General features: G+C 36.1%; 4 protein-coding genes across 5 annotated transcripts; 2 read left to right on the top strand and 2 right to left on the bottom strand.

Moving 5' to 3' along the window:
* Positions 1–1,517: 1,517 nt before the first annotated feature.
* On the top strand, positions 1,518–2,893 carry LOC6052252 (solute carrier family 25 member 35). Its single transcript, XM_001868514.2, is given in 4 exon segments — positions 1,518–1,779; positions 1,846–2,021; positions 2,148–2,770; positions 2,773–2,893. Coding segments are annotated over 4 exon segments (927 nt in total). The 5' UTR covers positions 1,518–1,707; the 3' UTR covers positions 2,829–2,893.
* Positions 2,894–4,432, bottom strand: LOC6052257. The gene is made up of 3 exons (XM_038253837.1): positions 4,168–4,432; positions 3,279–3,989; positions 2,894–3,223 (listed from the first exon to the last, which is right to left on the bottom strand). The coding sequence occupies exons 1-3, from the start codon at positions 4,306–4,308 to the stop codon at positions 2,948–2,950; spliced, it is 1,128 nt and encodes a 375-aa protein (XP_038109765.1). The 5' UTR covers positions 4,309–4,432; the 3' UTR covers positions 2,894–2,947.
* Positions 4,433–4,707: 275 nt separating this feature from the next.
* Positions 4,708–5,348, top strand: LOC6052256 (small integral membrane protein 20). Of its 2 annotated transcripts, XM_038253838.1 has the most exons (4): positions 4,708–4,793; positions 4,850–4,994; positions 5,058–5,114; positions 5,191–5,276. In XM_038253838.1, the coding sequence occupies exons 2-4, from the start codon at positions 4,874–4,876 to the stop codon at positions 5,241–5,243; spliced, it is 231 nt and encodes a 76-aa protein (XP_038109766.1). In that variant the 5' UTR covers positions 4,708–4,793; positions 4,850–4,873; the 3' UTR covers positions 5,244–5,276. The 2 variants fall into 2 exon arrangements, with proteins under 2 accessions (XP_038109766.1, XP_001868547.1); XM_001868512.2 differs by having other exon boundaries at positions 4,766–4,994; positions 5,191–5,348.
* A 4,441-nt stretch (positions 5,349–9,789) lies between these two features.
* LOC6052262 (trifunctional enzyme subunit beta, mitochondrial) lies at positions 9,790–25,567 on the bottom strand. Its single transcript, XM_001868511.2, is given in 5 exon segments — positions 9,790–10,237; positions 10,304–10,477; positions 18,382–18,509; positions 18,512–19,444; positions 25,329–25,567. Coding segments are annotated over 5 exon segments (1,401 nt in total). The 5' UTR covers positions 25,381–25,567; the 3' UTR covers positions 9,790–10,123.

Genomic DNA, 25,567 nt, shown 5'->3' on the forward strand with positions numbered 1-25,567 from the left:
GAGCTGTCAAGTAGGAGCTTTTCTGTCAAGAAGGACCGCTAGGTTAATTATTCAAAATTTATTTAAAAATCCATTTTAAACTCTTTGTGATCGTACGAAGAGTCATTGTGCTCAGAAAAATAAGCTTTATCGCTGTAAACAATAATATCAGCAATCTAAGCTTCATTTTAGGACCCAATTATTTAATCTTGAGGCTGATTCCAGTGACTGTAAAAATGCAGGGATCAAGTCTCCCTAAACGCACTTTTTTAAACGATTGATTGTAAAAATAGTATGACGATAAATTTAACGTCAAATGCGTAAGGGTTTTGGAGTTGATATGTTTATCAAACAATTCATGTATAAAAAATATTTTTTTGAATAATTTTTGAGTGTTTTCTATACTTATCAAAACAAAGAAAAAGATCTCTTGGAAGTTTTTTGCAGCACTTCTTCGAAAAATGTGTGTAACTCTATCTAAACATTTTTTATTTTTTTTTCTTTGTTTTCTACAATGAGTTTTAGTCAATTTCGCACAACTTTCTAGAACAAAGCTAATTGTTTTACCCACATGCTGACGAGATACAGGCTTGGGATCAAGTCTCCCCACTCTCCCCTATATTTTTTGCAAGAACAAAACATTACAAGTAAGCAGTATCATCCGCTAAGAATGCGTACGACACTTCATAGATCAGCGGCACTTTGGAGGTGACGATGTTGTAGAGATTCCAAAAATCGGAACATTTAGAAATTGAAACATTCAAATACAAAAAAAAACAAATATAAAAAAAAACAAGTTAATTCAAATATTTAACAATTCAAAAATTAACAATAAAAAAGCCTAAAGCAATAAGATAAAATTCAAAAATTGAAAAAAAAGCAAAAACCTAAAAAAAAGCAAATTTGGAAGTGTATTTGAAAACGTTTATATTTTGTGAAATCTAGAAATAATATGTTGTAATAATACTGGTCCTACTTGACAGCTCTTTCCAAGGGCATCATAGTTGATCCATCGAAAAAATGTTGGCTTGTCAATAAATTTGTTTGCACAAAAATTAAAAAAAAGTGATCAGAAATGGTTTTTGATTGTGTTTTTTACTGTTGTATTTTAAAGTTCGTTGTGCAAGGGCAATTTAACAAAAAAAGCTGTACCGATATGAACAATAATTCGAAAATCTAGAGGACAGATTTTTTTGTTGTTGCTGAAAACGAGAATGAAATAAAGTAGCATGAAAAGCAAATTATTCAATTTACTGCCAAATTTCTAAGATTTAGCAATTTAGAATTGCAAAAAATAAAAAAATATGATAATTCAAATCTACAAAAAAAAATCGAAATCGCTTGTTTTGATGTCATCAATCTTGCATCATTTTTGCACTTTCCCTGGTGATATTCGATGCTTTTTTTAAAAAAAATATTGTTATTTTTGTTCGCAATAGCTGAATACTTTTTAGAGTGCATTTAGTACAACAATAGAAGATTTAACTTTAAACGTGTAAATTTTATTTCATTTAATATTTTTAAACGTGTATTTCACAATCGAAGCAAGAAAATCCATAGCAAAACAGATCCAAAGAGATAACTTATTTATTTCGACTTGTTTTGAAATCAGTAAATAAAATTATGTCATTGCACTCGAGTGCTCGGTGGCTCGTTGGAGCGGTGTGCAAGATAAATAAAATAATCAGTTTCTAGTTCACAGCGCAGCGTCTAAGCCAGCAGCCCACGATGGACGGCGTCGACTTCCTGCTGGGCGGAATCGCCGCCACAGGTGCAACCTTGTTCACGAATCCCTTGGAAGTTAGTGGCATATCGAATGAGTTTTCGACTCCGTACACGCTGAAAGTTTTTTTTTTCGAATTTTAGGTCATCAAAACCCGCATGCAACTGCAGGGCGAAATGGCCGCCAAGGGCACGTACGAAAAGCCGTACAAAAGTGTGCTCGAGGGTCTGGTTACGATTCTGCGGAACGACGGCTACTGGGCATTACAGAAAGGGTTGGCCCCGTCGCTGTGCTTTCAATTTGGAATTAATTCCATTAGGTGAGAGACTGAACTTTAAGGAGTTTTGAGTATTCTCGGTGCAGCGTGTTGCGTGACAGCGCGCGCTGTCACACGTGCACTGAGAAAAGAAAGGGCGCGAGTTTGATGTTTATTTTACCCTTGCAGATTGGGAACGTACACGACGGCGTTGGAGCATGGCCTGACGCGAAGCGCGGACGGAACGCAATCCATCTGGAAGAGTGTGTTTTGGGGCGGAACCGGTGGGTTCGTGGGATCCGCCCTGTCGAGCCCGTTCTTTATGCTGCGCACCCACTTGCAATCTCAAGCCGTGGCGGAAATCGCCGTCGGTTATCAGCACAAGCACACGGGAATGTGGAGTGCGCTGCGGGGGATCTACCAGCAGCACGGGATTCAGGGTTTGTACCGGGGGGTTTCCGTGACGATGCCGAGGGCGTTTTTGGGGAGTGGAGGTCAGTTGGCGGGTTTCGGGTACACGAAAGATCTGCTGCAGCGGCATCCGCTGTACGGAGGGCAATCGGAGCGGTTGGTTTCGATTCTTTCGGGGGTGGTTGCTGGAACGGTGATGGCCGTTACGATGACGCCGCCGGATGTGGTAGCTACGAGGTTGTACAATCAGGGCGTGGACGGGAAGGGCAAGGGAATCTACTACAGTGGGGTGGTGGATTGTTGCGTTAAGATTTTGAAGACGGAAGGGGTGGCCGGACTGTACAAGGGCTTTTGGCCGCATTACATACGAATTGGACCGCATTCGATGCTCACGTTGTTCTTTTTGACGAGCTCAAAAGTGTTAGGAATAAGTTGAAGCAGAAGGAAGCGATACGGTGATTGGGAAGTGCCTGTTTTGAATGTTTTGTAAAACAAATCATAAATAAACGCTGTTAAAACAGAGATTTGATTAATAGTTTTATTTTTTCAGATGAATAAAAGGAATAACATCGTAAATCTTACGTCAACTCCGCAATTATGTACATACATTCGTCCCCGTCGTCAACCTGCTCCTTTTTGACCGCCACCGGACTCGTCGCTTCAGCTGCATCGCTGGCCGGTGGCTTCGCCTCTTCCTCCTCATCTTCAGAGTCTTCTTTCTTTACTTCCGCGGGAACCGCATCGGAATCATCGCCCGACGAGTACTCCTCATCGTCATCCTCGGACGTGTAGTCTTCCTCTTTGACGACCTTTTTTCTGCTGTATGTTCTGAGCTCAACGTTTCGCGCGAGTTGCTGAAATTGAAGAAGAGTAACTCCAAACTGTCTAAAAAGCGACACCATGCGTTACCTCTTCCCGGGCCCGTTCGCTCTTCATCACGTACGGCAGTACCTCGGCCGCCTTGTACACCTGCTGGGTCCCAACCTGGGGCGGATCGTGGTTGTGTCCACAGTTGAGCAGAAACTCGGTGTAGATCTTGTTCACCAGAACGACCGCCTGGCAGCGGTGCGTCTTGCGCTGTTCGCACATCCAGTAGACGTGCTGCTTTCGCGGCACGGAGGCGCAGTACCGGTAGCCGCCGTAGATCAACCCGTAGCTGGACTTGGCCGTCGCTTTGTAGAAGTAGAACGGCTGCATCGGCAGCCGGATCAGCTTCTGGGGTGGTGATTTGCCGTCCTTCTCCGACACGGCCGGAATGGTTGGAGTCGTTGCTTTGCTGGTGCTGGCCGTGCTCGTGCTTGGTTCCGCTTCGACCTCCGCTGGAGGAACCTCTTCCGTTTTTATCTGCGGCTTTGAGTGGACCTGCAACCGCACGCTGGCCTTGCCCTCGGCGTTCATCCGGATCACCACCCGGATCGGTTCGCCGTCCTTGACCTGGTCCAGCACGTTCGTGTTGGCGATGGCGCTCTTGGCGAGCTCAATCTGCTGCTTTTTGCGCTCCTCGGCCTTCTTCTGCAGCGCCACGTTGTTCCGTCGACACCGGGTACGATAGCTGTGGAACTCCTCCAGACTCTCCACGCACGTCGAGCAGATGAACGCGTCCGAGTCGGTTTTGTCCAGCTGAAAGAGGCATTGAGTCAGCCAAAGGGTCACACGTCTTACCCAACCCAGGATAAAACAATGTCACCCCTTGGCCGGGCTCCTCTCCGTTGATACTACAAGACTGATTTATTTCTCGCTTACCCACGCCCAATCTAGGATAAGCCCCCACTTGCTACGGAATGACCCCCTCCCGCACCTGAATCTGCAGCAACTCCCGGATGATCCCGTGCGTGTCCGACTCGATCATCGTGAGGTCGTTATCGTTGGTTTGCTTGGCCAAACACAGCCGGCAGTACTCCGGCTCTTCGTACTCGAACACCACCGTGACGTTGGTCATTTTTTTTTTCGCTTTATTCGGGATCGGGAAGATCGCGATCGGAGAAAACAACTCTACGGATAACTTTCGGGTTTTGTTGCGTCTGGCAAAATAGTTGTTGTTGACGTTTTGCACACTTTCGCGATAAACAAATGTGGTGTTGGTAAAGTAGGTGTTCAGTCGCAGGCAGGGATGCCACATTTGAAGATTTTCGAGCACAGGCTCAATGCTCAAACGTATTGTTTTGCCATGTTATTCGATGATTTTTAATTAAATGAATTACTCACGAAAAAGATAACAATGTTTTGCTTCTTTTGCCAAAAACAGATTTGTAAAATATTATTTTGCCATCAAGTTAAACTCATTTGCGTTTTTGTGATGTGCCCGAAAATCTTCAAAATCTGGCATGCCTGGTCGCAGGGAGGGCTGTTTGACAGCGAGAACTGTCACCCGGCCACAAGTCGTATGTTTTGATTGGCGATTTGCATAACATTCTGTAAATTTTGGTAAGCAAGTTTAGCCTTAAATTGCTGTTTTCGTAAAAATAAGCGATTTTTTGCAGTTAACGATACAAAAACAGTTAAAAATGGCTCCAATTAAGATGCGTGGGAAGAACTACGTGCTGTTCGTGGGCGGCATCATTGGATTTATTGGTTTGGCTTGCTACCCGATCATTATTGCTCCGATGATGAATCCGGAGGAATACAGTGAGTATTTTAGAATTTTTTAACTCTTCACAAACAAACTCATAAAATTTTCATAAATTACAGAAAGGATACAAAAGGTCAACCGAGCCCATATTAAGCAGGAGGAAATTCAGCCTGGAAGTAAGTTGTCCGGAATGGTTTTCTTCAAGTTCCAGATAAAATGTGCTAATGCTTATCGCAATTACCTTCCTTACAGACATGAGGGTGTGGAGCGATCCGTTCAAACCTAGGGAGGATAAGCCGCAGTGAAGGCCACGTGGTGCTTGAGGCCAACACGAAGGATGCGTAATATCTAGTTTTGTTATTTGTGATTTACTGTAATAAAATAAAATACAGCTAAAATAATAATTATAATCTAATTAGTTATAAGGCTTTCTCGTAGAAAATTTACCATAACATTCAAACCTCCGAGTGCCACAGTATTTGGTTTGTTTGCATCAGATCTGCTTCCCCTTTCTAGCAAGTTTGTTTTTGTCATTCGACTTATCCAGATTTTAAAGCGAAGATGGCTTTTCGAATGGTACACGCCCGAAATGTCAACATCACGCAGTGGTACCAGCATTACAAAAAAAAAGTTCCGTGGCGCACTTTTTTTTCCTAATGTTTGTACCACTGCGTGATTTTGACATTTCGAGCGTGCACCATTCGTAAAGCCATTTTGAGCCATCTTCGCTTTTTGGGTTTCTATGATAACTTTACATAGAAACCCAAAATATGACCAAACATTGATTTTTGCGCTTTTGCTTAATTCTGAGGGCTAATTCAGCGACCAAATGACATGGGAAAACATAAAGTTGGATAATTTTCAAATTTCGTTAGGGGGTTCCTATGCCCATACACTTTTCCCTTGAAAATCAGACATTTTCAAATTAAGATATCTCGTGTTTACAGAAAAAACACAAGTTTTAAATTTGCATTTTTTTTTACCTTAAAATCGCTGTAGCTTTTGACCCTCAAAGTCAAAATTGAGGTGTCAAAAAATAAAAAATGATTTTTTTTCTAAGCTTTGAAAGCTTAGAGCCTCACTTTTCTCTAATACTTAACCCTGAATTGCTACGCTCAAAAAACTGATTTTTGAAGGTTTGCTCAGAAACTTTTTCTCTTAATTTGGTCGTAGAAGGCGTAGATGCGAGATGAAACTTTGGTGTCTTCGACAAAGTTACTTGGATTGGCAAGCTCAACAACTTTCTAGAAGAAACATAAATTCCCAAAAAAAACCTGAAAAGTTAGATTTTCAAAATCCCTCTAATCGTGAACCACCCTAATTTTGAACCAAACCAAAAGTTGTCCTTTTCTATTTGCAACAACTCTTCTGAAGACACCAAAGGCCCAAAAATTCACCATTTTTTTCGGAAAATCCATTTCCACCTAATTTTGCGATTTGGACCACTGTGCACTGTGATGAGGAGTTCGTCATTTTTGAGTTAAATTATATTTTTTTCACTGGCCCAAGAAAGCCTTATTTGTTACAATTCTGGAGGTTTTTTTTTTAAAAAAAAGGTCCAATAAACCAAATTTCCAGTTTTTGCTTTTTGGTGTTTTTGAAACCGCCTTGAGTCAGGGGTATTAAAAAACACCCAAAAAGCAAAAGCTGATAATTTGGTTTATTGGACCTTTTCAAAAAAAAAAAAAAAACTCCAGAGTTGATTTAAAAGATCAACAAACAATTTAGATTGGCAAATTTGCGACCAAAAATTATAATAGCAACTTTGCGATTGAAAATTCAATATCAGATCGTAACATGCCCGTAGACAGGGGGTGGGCTTCGGGCTGAAGCACCCCCCCCCCCCCCACCCCCCTTCCGAAATTTTTGAAAGACATATGGGAGAGAGGGAAGAAGAAGTAAAGAAGAAGAAAATTTCTTCTTCCAGCCCTCCCCCGAACCAAAATTCTGGCTACACTCCTGGATCGTAATAATCTGAAAAAGTCGAGTGTTAAAATGTAGAAAATTCAAAGGACGAAATAATTATCATTTAATTTTGTCAAAACAAAAAAAAATAGGGTTTTCAAAGGTCCAATTAACTACATTTATTTTTTTTCTTTTTAGTTTTTTTTAACACCACTGACTTGAACTTTAAAAAACTTTAGAATTCAGAAATAAAAAAATTAAAAATAAATATAAAAATTTATACAAAAAGTTCAGAAAACCCTTTTAAATCAAAATTAAAAATAAATTAATAACAAAATTACAAAAAACTAAAGGAGCCATTACACTACCGCAAACAAACAAACAAACAAACTCGCACTTTGTCGTGTTTGATAGTTTGCCAAACTCGCAAACAAGCCAAAATGTATGCAAGCTGACGTCTGTACAATTAAATCCAGGTAAACTGCCCAAAAGTGCGAGTTTGTTTGTTTGTTTGTCGTAGTGTAATAGCTCCTTAAAATTTTGAAATTCATGATAACAAAAAAAACTAAAGAAATTTTTAAAATAACGAAATTAAAAATTCCAAAATTAACTTATTTAAAGATTCTAACTAAATTAGTGCGCAAATAAACAAAAATTAAAAACAAGAGAATTGAAAAATTTAAAAACAGTTTATTAGGGCATCTCCAGCGCTGGGGTGCAAATCAAATTCACGACCGGCTCATGAATACCGAGAATAAATTTGCCACCTTGAAAAAACTTCGTCATCCCCACCGCTAGGGTAGCAAATTTGCCACCGAAACAAGCCCACCGCGGGGGGCAAATATGTGTTTTTATCATTTTTTGCTCTCGTTTACCTTCAAAATCAATAATTATGTGTTGAATCATGCCTAAAAATGCTAAAAGTTTATTAAACTTTTTAATCCTATTGAAAATTTCAAAGAATTTCATTTTTCGAAAATGTCGAAAGTTAAACAATTTGCTACCCGATTTGATTCCCACCAAATTTGCTCTCGAGTTTGCCCGGCTCGTGTAGCAAAGCAGGTATCAAATTTGATCTCAAGTCATCTGTAGAAAAAAAATATTTGTCGGTACCTGTCGGGTACTCATTTTCTGATACCCGACAAGTACCGGCAAGCCGGGGCAAAATTTGAATGCGTGTTTCGGAGATTTTTGTATGATTGTATGATTCAAAAATGCAAAAATTCAAAAATTAAAAAAATCGAAAATTTAAAAATTCTAAGATTTAAAAATTTAAAAATAAAAAAAATCAAAAATAAAAAATTCAAAAAGTCAAAAATTCAAAAATTTAAAAATTTGAAAATATAAAAAGCCAAAAAAAAAATAAAAAAATTAGAATTAAAAAAAAACAAAAATTCAAAATAAAAAAGATCAAAAATTGCGATTTTTTCTTGTTTTTAATTTAAATAGCATTTTAATTTTTTTTAATTTTTTCAATTTCTGTTGATTTTTTTTAATTTTTTTTATTTTTAATTTTTTTTTAATATTTTTATATTTTTTGATTTTTTTTTATTTTTATTTTTTTTAAATTTCCTTAAATTTGTTTTTTTTATTATTTTTTTTTTTAATTTTTTCTTTAATGTTTTTTTAAATATGTTTTTTTATTTTTTATTTACTTTTTTTTTAATTTTTACCTTTTTTTAAATGTTTTTTTATTTTTTTTAAATCTTTATAATATTTTTAATTATTTTATTTTAATTTTTAAAAAAAAAATAAAAAAAAAATATAAAAATTTAAATAACAAGCCATAGTCTTTACATTCAAATAAAAAAAAAGGGTTTTAAAATGCATTTTACACTAGTTCAGTTGTTTTGCAATCATTAGTTTTTAAAAAATCTAAGATCTGACAAAAACAAAAATTGTATCGAAAAAAAAGATTTTGCATCGAAAACTTTCAAAAAATCTTAAGATTTTTTAATAAACCCAAACATGCTAAAAATAATTTTAAACGCAGAAAAATGTATTTTAATTTGATTTAAGCTGGTTGCACTTGAATTTTCATTGAAATTTTGAAGTTTATTTTAAAAATATTTTTTTTTGCCCCCTGATTTTTCGGGCCAATTTTGAAGGGGGGGGGGGGGGTGACAAAAACTTTTAAAAATATTTGTACCAGCCTAAACAAAACAATTTTAATTTTTTTTCGTGCATGATTCAGTTTTCCGTGCATGATTCCACTTGCCGCAGTAGCAAACCAGCAGAATAGCGGGTAGCAAAGTGAAATCCCGAAGAACTGAGAGCAAATTTGCTACCGCGACAGGTACCGCGGTGGGGTTGACGTCGGGTGCAAATTTGATTTGCTTCGATGTTTGCTACCCGCGCTGGAGATGCACTTATAAATTAGTCTATGGTTCATACTTAATTATTCGAAATCATCATCTTAATTTTATTTTATTTTTAATTAATAAAATTAGATTTGTTATTTTTGGGATTTTTTTATTTTATAATATTTATGGATTTTTGAATTAAAGATTTTAAAGCTTTAAACTTTCAAATTGCAGAAGAGCGAGTTGTGGCGCTTTAACCATGGTGGTGTGTTCCCACGCTTCTTACTCTTCTGTAGATTCAGAGCTGTGTTGTTGTTTGAACACTCCGTGGTCAAACTCAACCCACTTCAACGAATCATGTCTCTGCGATAAACTTTACGCAGTAGGCCTGGCCGCATTAACGTCTGTGATGTTTTGATGCATTCTAATGCGATAGCGCACTACAAATGTTAATAAAAAAACAAGAACACGACAACATTTGAAAAGGGCGCATAAGCATTGTGACAGCTGGAACTGTTTGGCAAATTCAGAGACGTTCTTTCAGGAAATAAAATTAGAATATTTTTCCATAAAAATAAATAAATAAAAGAACATAGACTAAATAAAGTGGATTTCGGATACTCAATAAATCAAACACTCTCTCTCAAATTGTTACACATTATTCTATAAAAACCATAAAGATAAACATGATAGTTACTTCACTTTTAAACTTATTAGCTTGAAAATTGTTGGGTGTAAATAAGAAAATAACAAAAAAGGGATTGTCGTTAAACCTTACCCCGTTGGTTGGTTGGTTGGATGTGGTGGGATGCAAAATCTCTGCTTTCTCTTTCTCGAGCACCATTTTTACACAAATAACTACGATGAAAAATTAAACAGACACTGCCGTACCGAAACGAACGAAAAAAAAAAACAAATGCCGCACTAAATAAACCATTACTAAATAAACAATAATAATTCAGTCACATTCGCTCGATCTACTCTGCGTTCGCTTCCGGGTGCCTCTCGAGCAGCATGGCCACTCCTTGGCCTCCGGCGGCACATGCCGCCACCACGCCGAGTTGGCCATTTTCGCGCACCAATCGGTTGGCCTTTGAAAACGAAACAAAATTGTGTTAAAAATCTTTAAACTTAACGAAACACTTAATTCGACTTACCGTGTGCATGCACAACCGGACGCCGGTGGCCGCGAACGGGTGGCCAATCGAGAGCGAACCGCCCCAGTTGTTCCACTTGGACAGGTCCGGCGTGCCGACCTTCTCGCTCAGTCCGAGGTAGTTCTTGCAGAAGTAGTCGGAGTCGAGGGCCTTCAGGTTGGCGATGATTTGACCCTGGGGGAGGAAGAGAGAAGGGTTCATAAGGGTATTTTTTTTCTTGGTCAGTTCCTTAGGGGGTGTGCTTTTATTACGCAACGCAAAAAAATAGATTTTTAGATTGTTTTCCGGTTTAAGCTAAGTACGGAGCTCGGAAGAAACCCCGTCAAGAAAATCGATTTTTTTCTTGATCCCTTAAGAAAAGTTGACAGTTTTTGGGGGGAAAATAAAATTTAAATATTCAAAAATATAAAAATGAAAATCACAAAAAATCACGAATTTTAGATTCTTAGAATACAGTGAAATTTTGAGAATATTAAAAATTGTGTGACATTTTCCAAAGGACTTCGGATAATTGAGTACGAACTGTATTTATTTTTTAGATATATCAAATTCCTTAATTTGGATATCTTATCCCTCTACAACCCAACCCCACCTTTAGGCGTGCTTCGATTTAAAAAATCGCAAAAAAAACAATTTTTCAACCAATTTTGATCTTTAAAAAGAATTGGAAAGAAGATCTTCTAAAATTTTACAAAATGTATGGGTTGGAAGTTTTACTTGTCTGTTTTTAAAAATTTCCTTTTTAGGGGTCAATTTTGACTGTGTTTTTTACTAACATTTCGTTTATTTTAAGTAAAAAGAAGTATGCAGTAATTTTTCTAGTGCCCCAGACTATGCCTCTACGCATTGATTTACAATTTAAATGATAATGGTGCCATTTTATAGCAGAAAATGTGACAAACATGCAAAAAATTGAAAAAAAAACTGTAAAAGCATGAAAAAACTAGATAGGCAAAATATAATGATAGGAGGTGGTGGCCAAATACTACCGAAAACAAACATAAACTAAAAAAGATAAATGTAAATTAAAATACTAAAAATTTAACAAAAAAACAAAAAAAACATAAAACAAGAGAAGTAAAGTTTATCGTTGCTCAAAATGAACTCCTGAATTTATTTGAATTTTCGATTTTTTGAAAAGAGCAATTCTCTACGAAATCGGGTTTTTTGAAATTTGATTTATGTATTTTTTAATCCGGCTGAAACTTTTTTGGTGCCTTCGGTATGGCCACAGAAGCCAATTTGCATCATTAGTTTTTTTTTTCAAATAATTTTCCATACAAATTTGGCAGCTGTCCATACAAAAATGATGTATGAAAATTCAAAAATCTGTATCTTTTCAAGGAATTTTTTTATCGTTTTAGTGTCTTCGGCTATGTTGTAGGTATGGATAAGGACTACACTGAAAAAAATAATACACGGTAAAAAAAATTGGTAATTTTTAATTAAACTTTTTGTCACTAAAACTTGATTTGCAAAAAAAAAACACTATTTTTAATTCTTTTATATGTTTTAGGGAACAACAAATGCCAACTTTTCTGAAATTACCAGGTTGTGCAAAAAAACTTTGACCGAGTTATGAAAATGGAAATATTGGTCGCAAATTTTTTTTCAAATGCATTTTTCGATGTAAAATTAATTTTGCAATCAAAAAGTACTTTAGTGAAATTTGGATAAAGTGCACCGTTTTGAAATTAAAGCCTTTTTTATGTAACTTTTAAAAAATAGTCGCCGTTTTTTATTTTTTTTATTACACAGCAAAAAACCTGATGGTAAAATCGCATGCAAAAGCATGCACATCACCTTCGTCAAAATAAAAACTTAATATTACACACTGCATGTTCAATTTTTGTTAACACGAAAAAAAGTTGCAACCGACGGGATTCAAACCCAGCACCAACAGTAAGGACTGTCGCCTTAGCCCACTCGGCCATTAGACCGATGTAAAGCTGAAAGGAAAAACCCATATATGGGCTTGACATTTCGGTTTCCCATACTGAAGGGCTACATATTTCAGGGTGTAAAATTACATAAAATTGCATAAAATAATGCAATATTTATTTTACACCCAGGCCTTTTACACGCAGCTGTATTACTACTTTTTTAGCTGTGTAGTGCACATGTTTGCCAATATTTTGGCAGCAGAGGGTTAAATAAAGAGCAATTCCAGCTCAAATCAGGATTTTTTTCTGGTACTTTTGTTCCCGACGCTCTCCGAGTTCAATAAAACTTTTTAGATATGTTATCGTAGGCCTATAAAAGCCATTTTAATGTATATGGAGCCAGTTGCACTCGATAATGACATTTGAGAAGGGCGTTAGAGTTTTCAATATTTTGGTATTTTGTAATTTAAATATTGCTGTACTGTACGACGAGCTTTTTTTTAAAAAAAAAATACACTGAAAGAAAAATGCACGCCAATTTTATGAGATTTTTCAATTTTTAAGTTTAAAAGTTGAATTTTAAGGTGAGTCCACGATTTTTTTTCGTTCAAATTTTTGTGAAAATAGCCTAAAATGTGAAAAAAAGGCTCACGAAAAATGCATACAAAAATCATTTACTAAAACTGTTTTTTAGAACGTCGAAATTTTCAAAAACCGATAATTGGAATCGATTCCCCAGACAATTTTACATAAAAGTCTCCATATTGGCCATTGTCCTATATCCAATCCCCGTGGTTTTAAAAATAAAAATGTTGAAAAAAATAGGGTTTTTAGTGGTTTTTGCCAATTTCTTTATGACAGACTTGATTTTTTAGTCTCGTAAATATTTTTACCGGAAAGCTCGTCAAATTCTAATGAGTTTGCCTTTGACAGCTTTTTAATTTGACTCGTTTGAATATAAACGTAAGCTTATTTACTATCCAGGTTTCTACCACACTGAAAAAAATATTCTATTTTCAGTTATGAGCAATGTAATTAAGCTTATATCTGTAAGCCCATACATTCAATTGAAATGCTGTCAAAGACAAACTTATGGGAAATTGGACGAGCTTTCCGGTAAAAATATTTACGAGACTGAAAAATCAAGTCTGTCATATAGAAATTGCCAAAAAACCACTAAAAAAACTATTTTTCTTCATAAAGTTTTTTGTACGATAATCGTCGTTCAATTAATTGATGACTCCTTCTGTACTCAATAATTTTATACAATTTTTGAAGCCGTTGCAAATACATTTCAAAATTTATGTAGACCTAATCTTTTGGGCTGCACTGTACGTTAAAGTAGTTCGCCACGTGATTCGAGATTTCAACCAATCAGAAGGTGGGTCGAAAATAGGCACATTCAAGGTCGCATCCTAGGAGCAATAGACCCAAAATAGGGACAAAAAATGTTTTATTGTGTTGTTTTTGTTTTTTTCGGGCTTATATAGCGATTTATAGGCATTTTTATTAACAATGTGATTATGTAAGAGCGTTAGCATTAAAATACCAACTTTATTATGTAATATCAGCTGAGAATACATAAAATTAGTGCGCTCTGCTTAGTTGATCCAAAATAGGGGGAAATGCCCTACTTGAAAAGCACTTTCCAACGTTTATAATCAAGGAGCTATTAGACTATGGAAAACACAAACAAACAAACTCGCACTTTTTTTATGTTCGACAGTTTGTCAAACTCGCAAACATTTAGCCAAGTATATGCAGGCTGACGTTTCTGCAAACAAATGCAGGCAAACAAAAAGAACAAGCAAACTGCCAAACTGTCACAAAGTTTGTTTATTTGTTTGTCGTAACTCTCTCTCGTTTTACTTGGCTCACACTTTGCGGGAGCCTTACCTATGACCAAAGAAGCTATTTTGTGTCATTGGTTTACCCATAAATCTTCAAAATTTTCGATGTTTATTATCGCAAAATGTTTTTTTTTTTCATTAGAATTTAGGTTTTCGTCAAATCTTACATTTTTTGAAAACTAATGATTACAAAACAACTGAACTAGTGTAAAATGCATTTAAAAACACTTTTTCCATGCAAATATTGAAACTGTGGCTTGTTATTTCAATATTTATATTTTTTTTTTGTTTTCGGAACATATCGAGATATGGATATTAAAAAATGGTGGGTTGTTTCGGTGAGATTTTTTTTTCAAAAATCACTATTTAAAAAAAAATCAAAACTCGGCGGCAGATTTTTTGACCATACTTCCCTATGGCTCAAAAGTTGAGGGTTTTTGTATCCTAAAACATATCAAAAAATCACGAAAATAAAAAAAAATACGTATTTTGGGAAAATGAGTTTATGTGAAAAAGATTTTTTTACCGTGAACCTATTTTTTTCTCAACAGTCCTCAAAATACAAAAATTTAAATTAAAGAAAAAAGACCGATTCCGTAGAGAACTGCTCTATACAAAAATGATACGTAAATATTCAAACCGCTGTAACTTTTGAGTAAATTTTCTGATCAATTTGGTGTCTTCAGCAAAGTTTGCTGAAGACACCAAATTGATCAGAAAATTTACTCAAAAGTTACAGCGGTTTGAATATTTACGTATCATTTTTGTATAGAGCAGTTCTCTACGGAATCGGTCTTTTTTCTTTAATTTTAATTTTTGTATTTTTTAATCCGGCTGAAACTTTTTTGGTGCCTTCGGTATGCCCAAAGAAGCCATTTTGCATCATTAGTTTGTCCATATAATTTTCCATACAAATTTAGCAGCTGTCCATACAAAAATGATATGTGAAAATTCAAAATTCTGTATCTTTTGATGGAATTTTCTGATCGATGTGGTGTCTTCGGCAAAGTTGTAGGTATGGATATAGACTACACTGAAAAAAAATGATACACGGTAAAATTTTTTTTGGTGATTTTTAATTTCACTTTTTGTCACTAAAACTTGATTTGCAAAAAAACACTATTTTTATTTTTTTTTATATGTTTTAGAGGACATAAAATGCCAACTTTTCAGAAATTTCCAGAATGGGCAAAAAATCTTTGACCGAGTTATGATTTTTTGAATAAATACAGATTTTTGCAAAAAATCGAAATACCGGTCGTAAAAATTTTTCAACTTCATTTTTCGATGTAAAATGGAATTTGCAATCAAAAAGTACTTTAGTGAATTTTTGATAAAGTGCACCGTTTTCAAGTTATAGCCATTTTAAGGTAACTTTTTTGAAAATAGTCGCAGTTTTTCATTTTTAAAATTGGTGCCCATGTTTGCCCACCTTTGAAAAAAATATTTTTTCAAAGCTGAGAAATTTCTCTATATTTTGCTTTTCCGGACTTTGTTGATACGACCCATAGTTTCGTTTTCGTTTTCGTTTTACGGAGCAAGGTGGGGGACGCGGCCTCAAGTCAGTCCAAGTCCGGTTTCTTGTGGAAAAAAGGGTAGTGGCCGAACTAGTATTGCATACCAAATGAACACCACCGGAAGATATAGGGGATCGGGAGGGGGGAGGTGAAAGAAAATTAGTGTTGATGTGAGTAGTAAGAACTTGGATGACTTGAGCAGTTACGGTAATCTAAGTTTAACACTGAATAAAGAAAATCTGAAATTGTGATTCAAAGTAAGAAGGCCCGGAATAAATTAAATTATTAGTTAATTAAATAAGAAAATGTAACTAATCGGAGATCTACACAAAAGAAACCTATGATGTATTCCAAATTTAAAGGAAATAAAAAATACTAGAGAAAAAAAGATGAAAACTAACTGCCGACCTGTCACGTCCGTCAATAGTCTTGTCGTACATTACAACTAGAAACAGATCTGCCAATGAAATGTTACACTTCGTTCAAATCAACTAATCATTTAAGTCCAATTATTCATCTACGGAAAACTATCTAACTTTAATCAACAACCTAAACTAAACTGTCTGAAAGTAAATTTAATCTCAAATCCCCGAATGTTTTATTATAACGCCAAATAAGGTAAAGGATCTTGTTTTTAAACCAGTCTTGCCGCTTCCAAAAACCAATAAACATAAATGAATAGTTCATAAGTTGAACACTAGTAATTAAGACGACTATTTCATGCCTTTCATTTCATTAGGGCATAGAGCTTTGCAAACAAGAGTGCATCTCTATTATACCTTATGTAAACTGTCATTTGAGTGAAGGAGACACACTCCTGTTCACAAAACCCATGCGCCCTTTTGAAATGTTAGGCTCCATTTGATCGTCAAGGCTCCAGTAGACCCTCGATTCGCAACAATGGTCGATACAACCATAATCCGAAAACCGTTAGTTCAACAGATTAACGAATTTTGTCCGATATCATCGCACTATTGATTGACCGAGACTCTATGGAAATTTTGACATATCAAAATGCTACGTAATAATTTTTTTTAAATAAATTTCAAAATCTATTCTATCCTACAATGCCTAGAAGAGGCCTCTGTTCCTGTTGTGAGTAAGCGCTGGTTTCAGAGTTCATTTTTCAATTTAAAAGGGGTGGGAGACGACTAATTTGCTTCATGAACTCCTACTCGGCCTTGGGACCACCTCTTAAGACACTGATGGCTCCTAGCTAGGAATTAAACCTAGACACAGCGTCGAGGCCCGCTTCGCATGGCAAAAATGTTGGCTGGGGGGAAGTGATATTCTCACGAAATTTTATTTTAAAGCCAACATTGCTAACGGCGTCGAGGTCCTTACTCATGCCCAAGGACTTTGTTGATACGACCCATAGTTGCTGAGATATTGCTATGCAAAGGCTAAAAAACAGGAAAATTGATGTTTTCTAAGTCTCACCCAAACAACCCACCATTTTCTAATGTCGATATCTCAGCAACTAATGGTCCGATTTACAATGTTAATGCATGAAACATTCGTGAAATTTTCCGATATTTTCGAAAAAAATATTTTCACAAATTTCAAACCAAGACTAACATTTCAAAAGGGCCAAACATTCAATATTACGCCCTTTTAAAATGTTAGTCTTGGTTTAAAAATTTTGAAAATATTTTTTTCGAAAGGATCGGAAAATTTCACGAATGTTTCATATTTTAACATTGTAAATCGGACTATTAGTTGCTGAGATATCGACATTAGCAAATGGTGGATTGTTTGGGTGAGACTTAGAAAACATCAATTTTCCTGTTTTTTAACCTTTGCATGGCAATATCTCAGCAACTATGGGTCGTATCAACAAAGTCCGGAAAAGCAAAATATAGAGAAATTTCTCAGCTTTGAAAAAATATTTTTTTCAAAGGTGGGCAAACATGGGCACCAATTTTAAAAAATGAAAAACTACGACTATTTTCAAAAAAATTACCTCAAAATGGCTATAACTTGAAAACGGTGCACTTTATCAAAAATTCACTAAAGTACTTTTTGATTGCAAATTCCATTTTACATCGAAAAAATAAGTTGAAAAATTTTTGCGACCAATATTTCGATTTTTTTTTTTAAATCTGTATTGATTCAAAAAATCATTACTCGGTCAAAGTTTTTTTGCCCATTCTGGAAATTTCTGAAAAGTTGGCATTTTATGTCCTCTGAAACATATAAAAAAAAAAAAAATAAAAATAGTGTTTTTTTGCAAATCAAGTTTTAGTGACAAAAAGTGAAATTAAAAATCACCAAAAAAATTTTTACCGTGTATCATTTTTTTTTTCAGTGTAGTCTATATCCATACCTACAACTTTGCCGAAGACACCAAATCGATCAGAAAATTCCATCAAAAGATACAGAATTTTGAATTTTCACATATCATTTTTGTATGGACAGCTGCTAAATTTGTATGGAAAATTATATGGACAAACTAATGATGCAAAATGGCTTCTTTGGGCATACCGAAGGCACCAAAAAAGTTTCAGCCGGATAAAAAAATACAAAAAAAAAAAAATCGAATGACCGAAATCTCAGAGAATTGCTCTATAGACAGCTGCCAACATTATATGGAGACTTGTATGGGTGAACCAATGACACAAAATAGCTTCTTTGGTCATAGGGAGGGCCCCCCCAAAGTTTGAGCCAAATAAAAAAATACAAAAAATAAAAATGGTCAAAATCGGCCGATTTCGTAGAGAATTGCTCTATTCTGAAAAATGTGCGTTGGTTTAAGTCGACTGGTTTAGAAGATGTTTTCCTCATAGTATTACAGCTCAGCTAGGATTTGACAAGACTTTGCTACTTACGGCAAACGCCTCATGGATCTCCCACGAGTCGATGTCCTTCAGCGTGAGTCCGGCCTTCTTCAGCAGCTTCGGGATTCCGTAGGCCGGTCCCAGCAGCAGCTGGTCGATCGGATCCTGCGAGACGTACAAAAGTCCCGCAGATACGCCTTCGGGCGCAGTCCCAGCTCCTTCGCCTTGGCCTCGGTCATGATGAGACAGGCGGAGGCACCGTCGGTGAGGAACGAGGCGTTCGCCGCCGTGACCGTTCCGTACGGCTTGACGAAGGCGGGCCTCAGCTTGGCGAGGGCTTCCTTCGACGAGACGCGGATTCCGTTGTCCTTGTCGACGGTTTTGTCCACTCCGGCCACCTTGAACGGCACCAGATCGGTGAAGTAGCCCTTGTCCTGAGCCTCCTTGGCCAGGGTGTGGGATCGCAGCGCGTAGTCGTCCTGTTCCTGGCGGGACGCGTTGAAGGCCGCGGCGAGGCGATCCGCCGAGTGGCCCATGGTTTCACCGGAGGAGAATTCCGCCACGGCGGGCAGTTCCGGCACGAAAAAGTCCGGCCGAATCGACGACAGCAGCTGCAGCCGCTGGCCAACGGTTTTTGCCTTGTTGGCACGCAACATCAACGAGCGCATCTTCCGGCTGTGACGAATCGGAACATCCGACATGAACTCCACACCCCCCGCCACGATCGTATCGTACGTCCCCGTCGCGATCAGTCCCATGCCCGTCGTGATGGCCGCGTTCGAGCTGATGCAAGCCATCGTGACGGTGTGGGCCGGCGTTTTGTTGCTGAACCCAGCGGACAGCGCCGCCTCACGGGCAATGTTGGACGTCTTGACCTCCTGGATGACGGTTCCGTACGTGATGTAATCGATCACCTCCTTGTCCAGCTTGGTCTTTTGCAGCAAACTGAGCAGCGACTGGCGGGCCAGCTCGTGGGGCATCAGCTTGGAGTAGCTGGTGCCGGACAGGAGGAACGGCGTTCGGACACCGTCCACCAGGACCACATTGTGGCCGGTTTTGTCGGGGAGCTTGCGCGGCTCGTACACGGCGCTGGTGGTGCTGAGTGAGCGGAGGGCTGAAATGAAAGGAAGAAAGGTTGCAGTTGAAAAAAAAAAACGGACAGTGTTTGCATAACATGGATGATGACTTGGTGAAATGAGGTGCAATCGGGGAGGTTTATTTTTCGGGCTGAAACGTGACGATAAGATTCGGATGGAACTGATAAGGAGGCCGGCGAGGCTGAATTAAAGCTTTTGCTAAATACTTTGTCAATTTAATCTAAAATATTTTTAGTATATTTAGATGTAATCTTCAACCATCCATGACAATCTGTTATCCTATTTTGTGCATTCCGTATTTTTGAGACATGTATGAGCGTTTGGCACGGTATGTCCACGCATCCTTCCTCCCCTGCAGATTCTGTGAAATGTGATCCGTTCTCAGAATACTCTCTGCACGGTAAACACGGCGCAGTAGGGCTGGCCACTTTATCTTTTGAATTACATTTTCGGGTGTTCTCGGATGTACTGCAATCAATCAAATTGACGAGCAATGTGCTTTCCAGCAAGCCTTCACCGGACTGACTGAGTTTTTGCTAGATTTGATTTGATAAGATTCAAAATGTATTTGTTCTAGGTAGGTAGTTCTAGCTTAAATTTGTGATATTATTGTTCACAACAAAAGCTGATGTATAATGACCCTTTGTAGGACCCCAAAGGATTCAACATGAATTTTTAAATCTATTAAAAAAAACTAACTTCGCAGCCCTTCTTGACAGAAAAGGTCCTACTTGACAGCAAGGGGAGCATTGTTGATCCATCAAAAATATGTTGTCTTGTCAATTTAGTTTTTGCATTAAAATAAAAAAAAGTGATCAGGAATGGGTAAATCGTGTTTTTTACCGTTGTACATGAAAATTTACATGGGGCGTTGAGACCCTATTGAATTTCCGAATAAACACAATTAGGTTTTACGCCGACTCGATTTGGAGGTTAGAAATTTGACAGCTTTGCTGTACTGTTTAAATTTTTTGCACGTGTGTCTCAGTAAAAATGTATGTGCGTGTGCGCTCAAGACGTCACGCTGTAAAACCTAATAGCGTTAAATTTGACCAAATTGCTCCCGTCAAAATATACCAACAAAAAACAGCTTCCTCAAAACTGGTCTAAAACGTGTTTTTTTTTTGCTTAAAAAAATGCGTTTTTGACCAGTATTCAGCACGCTTTATCTTTTGGTTGGAGATTTCTAGTTTTTCTGTTTTGGAAAATATTGTAAAAAATAAGACAAAATGTTAAAAAAAGTTTTCCATAATAATTCCCATACAAGGTTGACATGCAATGCGCAAAGCGTGTTCTAAAAATAAGTTTAATCCAATAATTTTATTTTATTGCGTTTATTTCAGCTTATATTGAAAGTATGCAGCAATTGTGTTTTGAAAACTTGTTCTACAAACTGCTTTCTGCAGTATAATTTCTATATCAACATTTTGGAAGGGCGCATAAGCACTTTGATAGGTACAACTTTTTTGCAAATCCCGCGACAAAAGGTCACTTTTTTATAAAGCTCGAGGTGTTGAAAGTTACCTGGAAAGCCATAAATTGTTCAGCAAAAATACAAAAAAAGAAGAAAAACTATAATTCTTTTCTTAATTTTCTAGATTTTAAAGATTGTAAAGTTTAAAATTCCGGAATTATTTTTTTATTCTGAAATTATTAAATTCTAAAATACTAAAATTCTAAAATACTAAAATTCTAAAACTCTGAAATTCTTCTTAAATTTTTAAATATTTAAATTCTCAAATTCCTAAATTCTTAAATCCTTAATTTCCTTCTCAGCACCACTTTCACTTTGTTTACACACAATGCCCATCTACAAAATGTGACAGGTCATTTTTCGACGTGTGACGTTACACTTGCAAGTGTAGTAGTGAAAGTAGTGTTCCGCCGAACAATCAAGATGATGATTTTTTTAGATTCCTTTTACCGATTTTGCAGAGAGCAATGCTCCTTTCGGATTTTTTTTTCTCTTGATGAACGTCAAATGATATTCTTTTGATTTAACTGCCGCAAGAAAACCAGACATTTCTGGAGTTATATATTAGGTCAAACACAGATTCCTTGATTTTGGAATTTTAATTTTTTTTGATCAATTGTTTTTTTTTTTCATTTTAAATTTTTTTTTTAATCAGTAGAATTATTAAATATTTAAATTTTGATGTTTTGAACTTTCAAAACTTTTATTCGCAATTCGCAATTTTCAGTGTAAGGACGGGCCTTGACCGATCTTATGCACCAGGTTCCCGACGAACACGCACTGCCCTTACACCTACATCTCACCCTTGCTCTGAGTCAGTACGAGCAGCACGCTAGAACACGCTTTGAGTGTTCGTGCCAGGCATGCACACCTTCTTTTCCGGTTACGCATTTTAACTCGGCCGGGGGTGGTACATTACGTAGGGTTTGATGTAAGTATAAGCGCCTAACCATTTAAAGTGTGCCTAACAACTTTCATTTAAGCAAAAACTGTTTTATTTTTAGTTTGAATTCAAAAACTAATTGTTATTTACTGTGTATTGTTTTCTCCTGAAATCTTCCCTATTGTTGAGTCGTGTTTATCTGTTGCTATTTCTTTTGTCGCGGTGTTTTGTTACAATATTTTGGTCCTAAGCATTTTATAAAGTTTTTCAAAAGTACAATAGTAATATTTGCGTTAATCCTTTAATCATTTCATAAATTGAGTCAGGGCTCGAACCTCACTTGCTTAAGAAAAAGGTGAAGTTTCAAAACAATGGACAGTGAAAGAAATATACTATGTAAAGAATCAATAGTAAAAGAAAGATAGTAATTTATGAAGAAGATAAAGAAATTAACAATAGTTAATGAAAAGAGATAACAAACAAGCTTAGATTATTGTTATGATGGGCAATTTACAGGAAGATGAGAAATTATTGAAATAGATAAATAAAGAAAAGGCACATGATAAACAAAATTGACATCGCTGCCAAATTAAGGAAAGCAGACAGTTTGTTGCAGCAGCATCAATTAGTAAAATAGAGTGGAAAAGCGTTGAGAAATAAGAGAATCAAATAAGTAAAATCGAAATCAAATGGAGGATAGTAAACAGAAGCTGCGTTAGAGAATCAGTGAAACAAAATTAACAGAATATAGATGATAGATAAAAACGGAAAGAAGAGAAACCCCGTTGTGTGATGTTTCAGGTACATCCACAGCAGTTGACTCAACATACTGCGAATCAAAACAATACCGTCTACAATCACAAATTACTTCCCTTTCCCACATTGTCGCGCCCCTTTCTTCTAGCCGTCTCGACTCTGACCCTCGCTGGTCAAAGGTTTACGATCCGTTTCCACAGGCCACCAGCTAGGTCATCATGAAAACCAAGCCAACGTGGAGGTAAGAAAATAGGACACTTGCAAGGAACCAGAGCTATACTGTCCTGATCAAGAAAGATCTAACAGGACTACGGACGTAGTCAGTGACGCTCTTTCCAGGGTGTTCCTCGCCTGAGCGTCAACTGAAGGGATATCATCAGAATCATTCGCACTTGGCCTGCAACTTTCAAAACTTTTATTTATGGCTTTTTTAACTTCCGAATAATAAGAAATTTTTTAAGTTTATTTTTTTTTATTTCAGATTTATTAAATACCTTTAATAAAAATTTTAAATCGTGGCATTTTTTAAATTTTTGAACTTACGATTTTTTGAATTTTTAAAATTATTTTTTTTAATTTCTAAAGTTTTTTTTAATTTTATTTCTATTTTTGGCATGTATGTTCGCACTTTTTAATTTATTTCTGATTTTTTCATTTTTTATTGAAATATGTTCGAATTTCTAAATTTGTGTTTAAATTTTTATGGTTTTTGTTATTTTTATTTTTCTGCCAGATTGATAATTTTGGGCTTTCCTCTACCTAGTTTACTTAATTTCGAGCAATAAACAAAATCCGTTCTTTTAATATTAGGATTTTGAATTTTGAGATTCGGAATTAACAGGAATTTATTAATTTTAAAATTATTGATACGTTTGTATTTCTCTGTCGCATTCAAATAAGCAAATCAAAACTTTTAGTTTTTTTTAATCAAACATATTGCAAACAAGCACCTAAAATCAAATTAAATGCGTAAAACATTTTGAAAGTGCTTTTAACTTTCAAAAATATGCACGATTAAAGAATTTAAAACAAGCAGACTAATTTCAGGGTTGTTACGGGAAAATCCGCACCAAATCCGCGCCGACCGAAACCTCAACCCGCGCCATATATAAAAAAACGCGACCAACATTCAAGAAATGTTATTTCCAAAGAAAAAAACTAATACAGAAAGTATGTTTTATGTTTAAAGGAATAAAAGCAAAAAATCCATTTAAAAATACCTCCCAGAGACGTCAAGAAAAGTGTCACTAAAAAAAATTCTTTTTGCAAATCAGAGGGACACTACAATAATTTTGACCAATATAAACAAAATAGAAAATTATAAACCAATATAAACAAATTTTAAAAATCTAATAAATAAAATTTAACTTCAAAAATATATTAGCTCAAAAAAAAACAAAATCTAAAATTTTAATATGATTAAATTTTAGATTTCGAAATTCTAAAAATTCAAAATCTATGAATTTTAATACAGATTGTATTCCAAATTCCTCACTAAAATTCCATTCTGAAACAAATTGCATTTCCAATATTTGAAATATTTTCTTCTAAAAAACTTAGAATTCAAATTTTATTTGAGATTTTTGAGATTTCCGTTTTTTTTTGTTTTCAATATTGTTTTAAATTTAATATCTTTAAATCTTTATCTTTTTTATTTTTTTTTTATTAGATTTTTTTTTAAATTTTGATTATTTTTAATTTTGAATTTTGCTTAAAATTTTGAATTTTTGATTTTGTAGTTTTTTGGAGTTTTAAATTTCAGTTTTTTTATTCTTTCGGGTTTTGAATTACAATTTTAGAAATTAGAGAATTTTTTAATCTGGATTTTAAAAAAATTGATTAAAAAAACTATTAAAATATAAAAAAAGTTTCGAATTTTTGAAATTTGAATTTTGAATGATAGAGCATTAATTCTTGAATGTTCAGATCTTTTAATTTTTCGCCAAGAATGTTTAAATTTAGAAAAATATTTCTACTGGTAAATCCCATCTAAAATTCAAAGGCAAATTAAATATATCCACTATAAAATTAAAAATAAATAAGGTTAAAAAAACATTACTCAAAACTCAAAAGAAATTACATATTCAGAGCCGGATAAATTAAAAAATGAGTTAGGCCGTTGCAAATATTTTTCAAAGTTTATGTAGTCAGCAAATCCGCACTATCTGCGCCGTCCGTGACAACCCTGTAATTTACTAACACTGCATTTATTTCTCGATTTTTTTTTTGTTGAAAAGGGTGCATATGTTTTTTTTCGTAAACAGAGACTCAATCAAAAGGAGTTAAATTAAATATTTAGTCACGACCAGCTTCCTAACTAACAACTCACACTGACTATAATCGGCCAGTATAAAAAAAAACTGCACCACACAAAGACAATGTAAAGCTTTCCGCTGAGCCTGAGTTCAGTGCTGATAATGAAGCTCCTCCTCACAGCCACAACAGATTGAAAACAAGTGACGAATGGACTTTGGACTTTTGCTCGGTCTGGCCTCTCTGAGAAGACTAAGTCAGTCACTGCCGCGGCGGGTGACTTTTGCTCGCGGGGGGAATTACTCGGTCAACTTCCAGCTTAAGGGGGGATTGCCTAGCCTTAAGTCTTGCAAATTCCTAAAACAGGGCGAAACCCTCCAAGAAGCACCAATTAATCGACTCAATCGAGCGGTTCCAAAGTTCAGTTATGTGCAACAGTGTCGGGCCATTTTGTGCTGTCCGCGGCGGCGACGACGTCATCGTGTCATCTAATCTGGGGGGAACGGAGCTTAATCTTAAGTCACCTCTTACTTACCGGTTTTGGCGAGATTGCCCGTCGCACCGAGCTTGGTCAGCTGGTAGGCCATTGTGTGAGTGGTTGAAAATCAATCGAACGAAACTAAAATCCTCGGGGGAAAACACCGTGGCCGCACTTTGAACCGTCCGAGAGAAAGTCACTTAAGTTGAGCCTGACCGATGAGGATGATGCACTAGAGACCACGTAAATGCGACCGACTCGGAACGACGCACGGCGAGAAATGATGAATAAATTGA

This window comes from Culex quinquefasciatus, chromosome 2, assembly GCF_015732765.1.
Source record: "Culex quinquefasciatus strain JHB chromosome 2, VPISU_Cqui_1.0_pri_paternal, whole genome shotgun sequence".
NCBI lineage: Eukaryota > Metazoa > Arthropoda > Insecta > Diptera > Culicidae > Culex > Culex quinquefasciatus.

Excerpts from the sequence above, each read along its gene's own strand:
- LOC6052257 (XM_038253837.1), bottom strand. The coding sequence starts at position 4,308 with ATGACCAACGTCACGGTGGTGTTCGAGTACGAAGAGCCGGAGTACTGC. Across the intron at positions 3,990-4,167 it reads GGGAGTTGCTGCAGATTCAG|CTGGACAAAACCGACTCGGA; the intron begins GTGCGGGAGGGG and ends TGCCTCTTTCAG. Across the intron at positions 3,224-3,278 it reads GCGAACGGGCCCGGGAAGAG|CAACTCGCGCGAAACGTTGA; the intron begins GTAACGCATGGT and ends CTTCAATTTCAG.
- LOC6052256 (XM_038253838.1), top strand. The coding sequence starts at position 4,874 with ATGGCTCCAATTAAGATGCGTGGGAAGAACTACGTGCTGTTCGTGGGC. Across the intron at positions 4,995-5,057 it reads GATGAATCCGGAGGAATACA|AAAGGATACAAAAGGTCAAC; the intron begins GTGAGTATTTTA and ends CATAAATTACAG. Across the intron at positions 5,115-5,190 it reads GGAGGAAATTCAGCCTGGAA|ACATGAGGGTGTGGAGCGAT; the intron begins GTAAGTTGTCCG and ends CCTTCCTTACAG.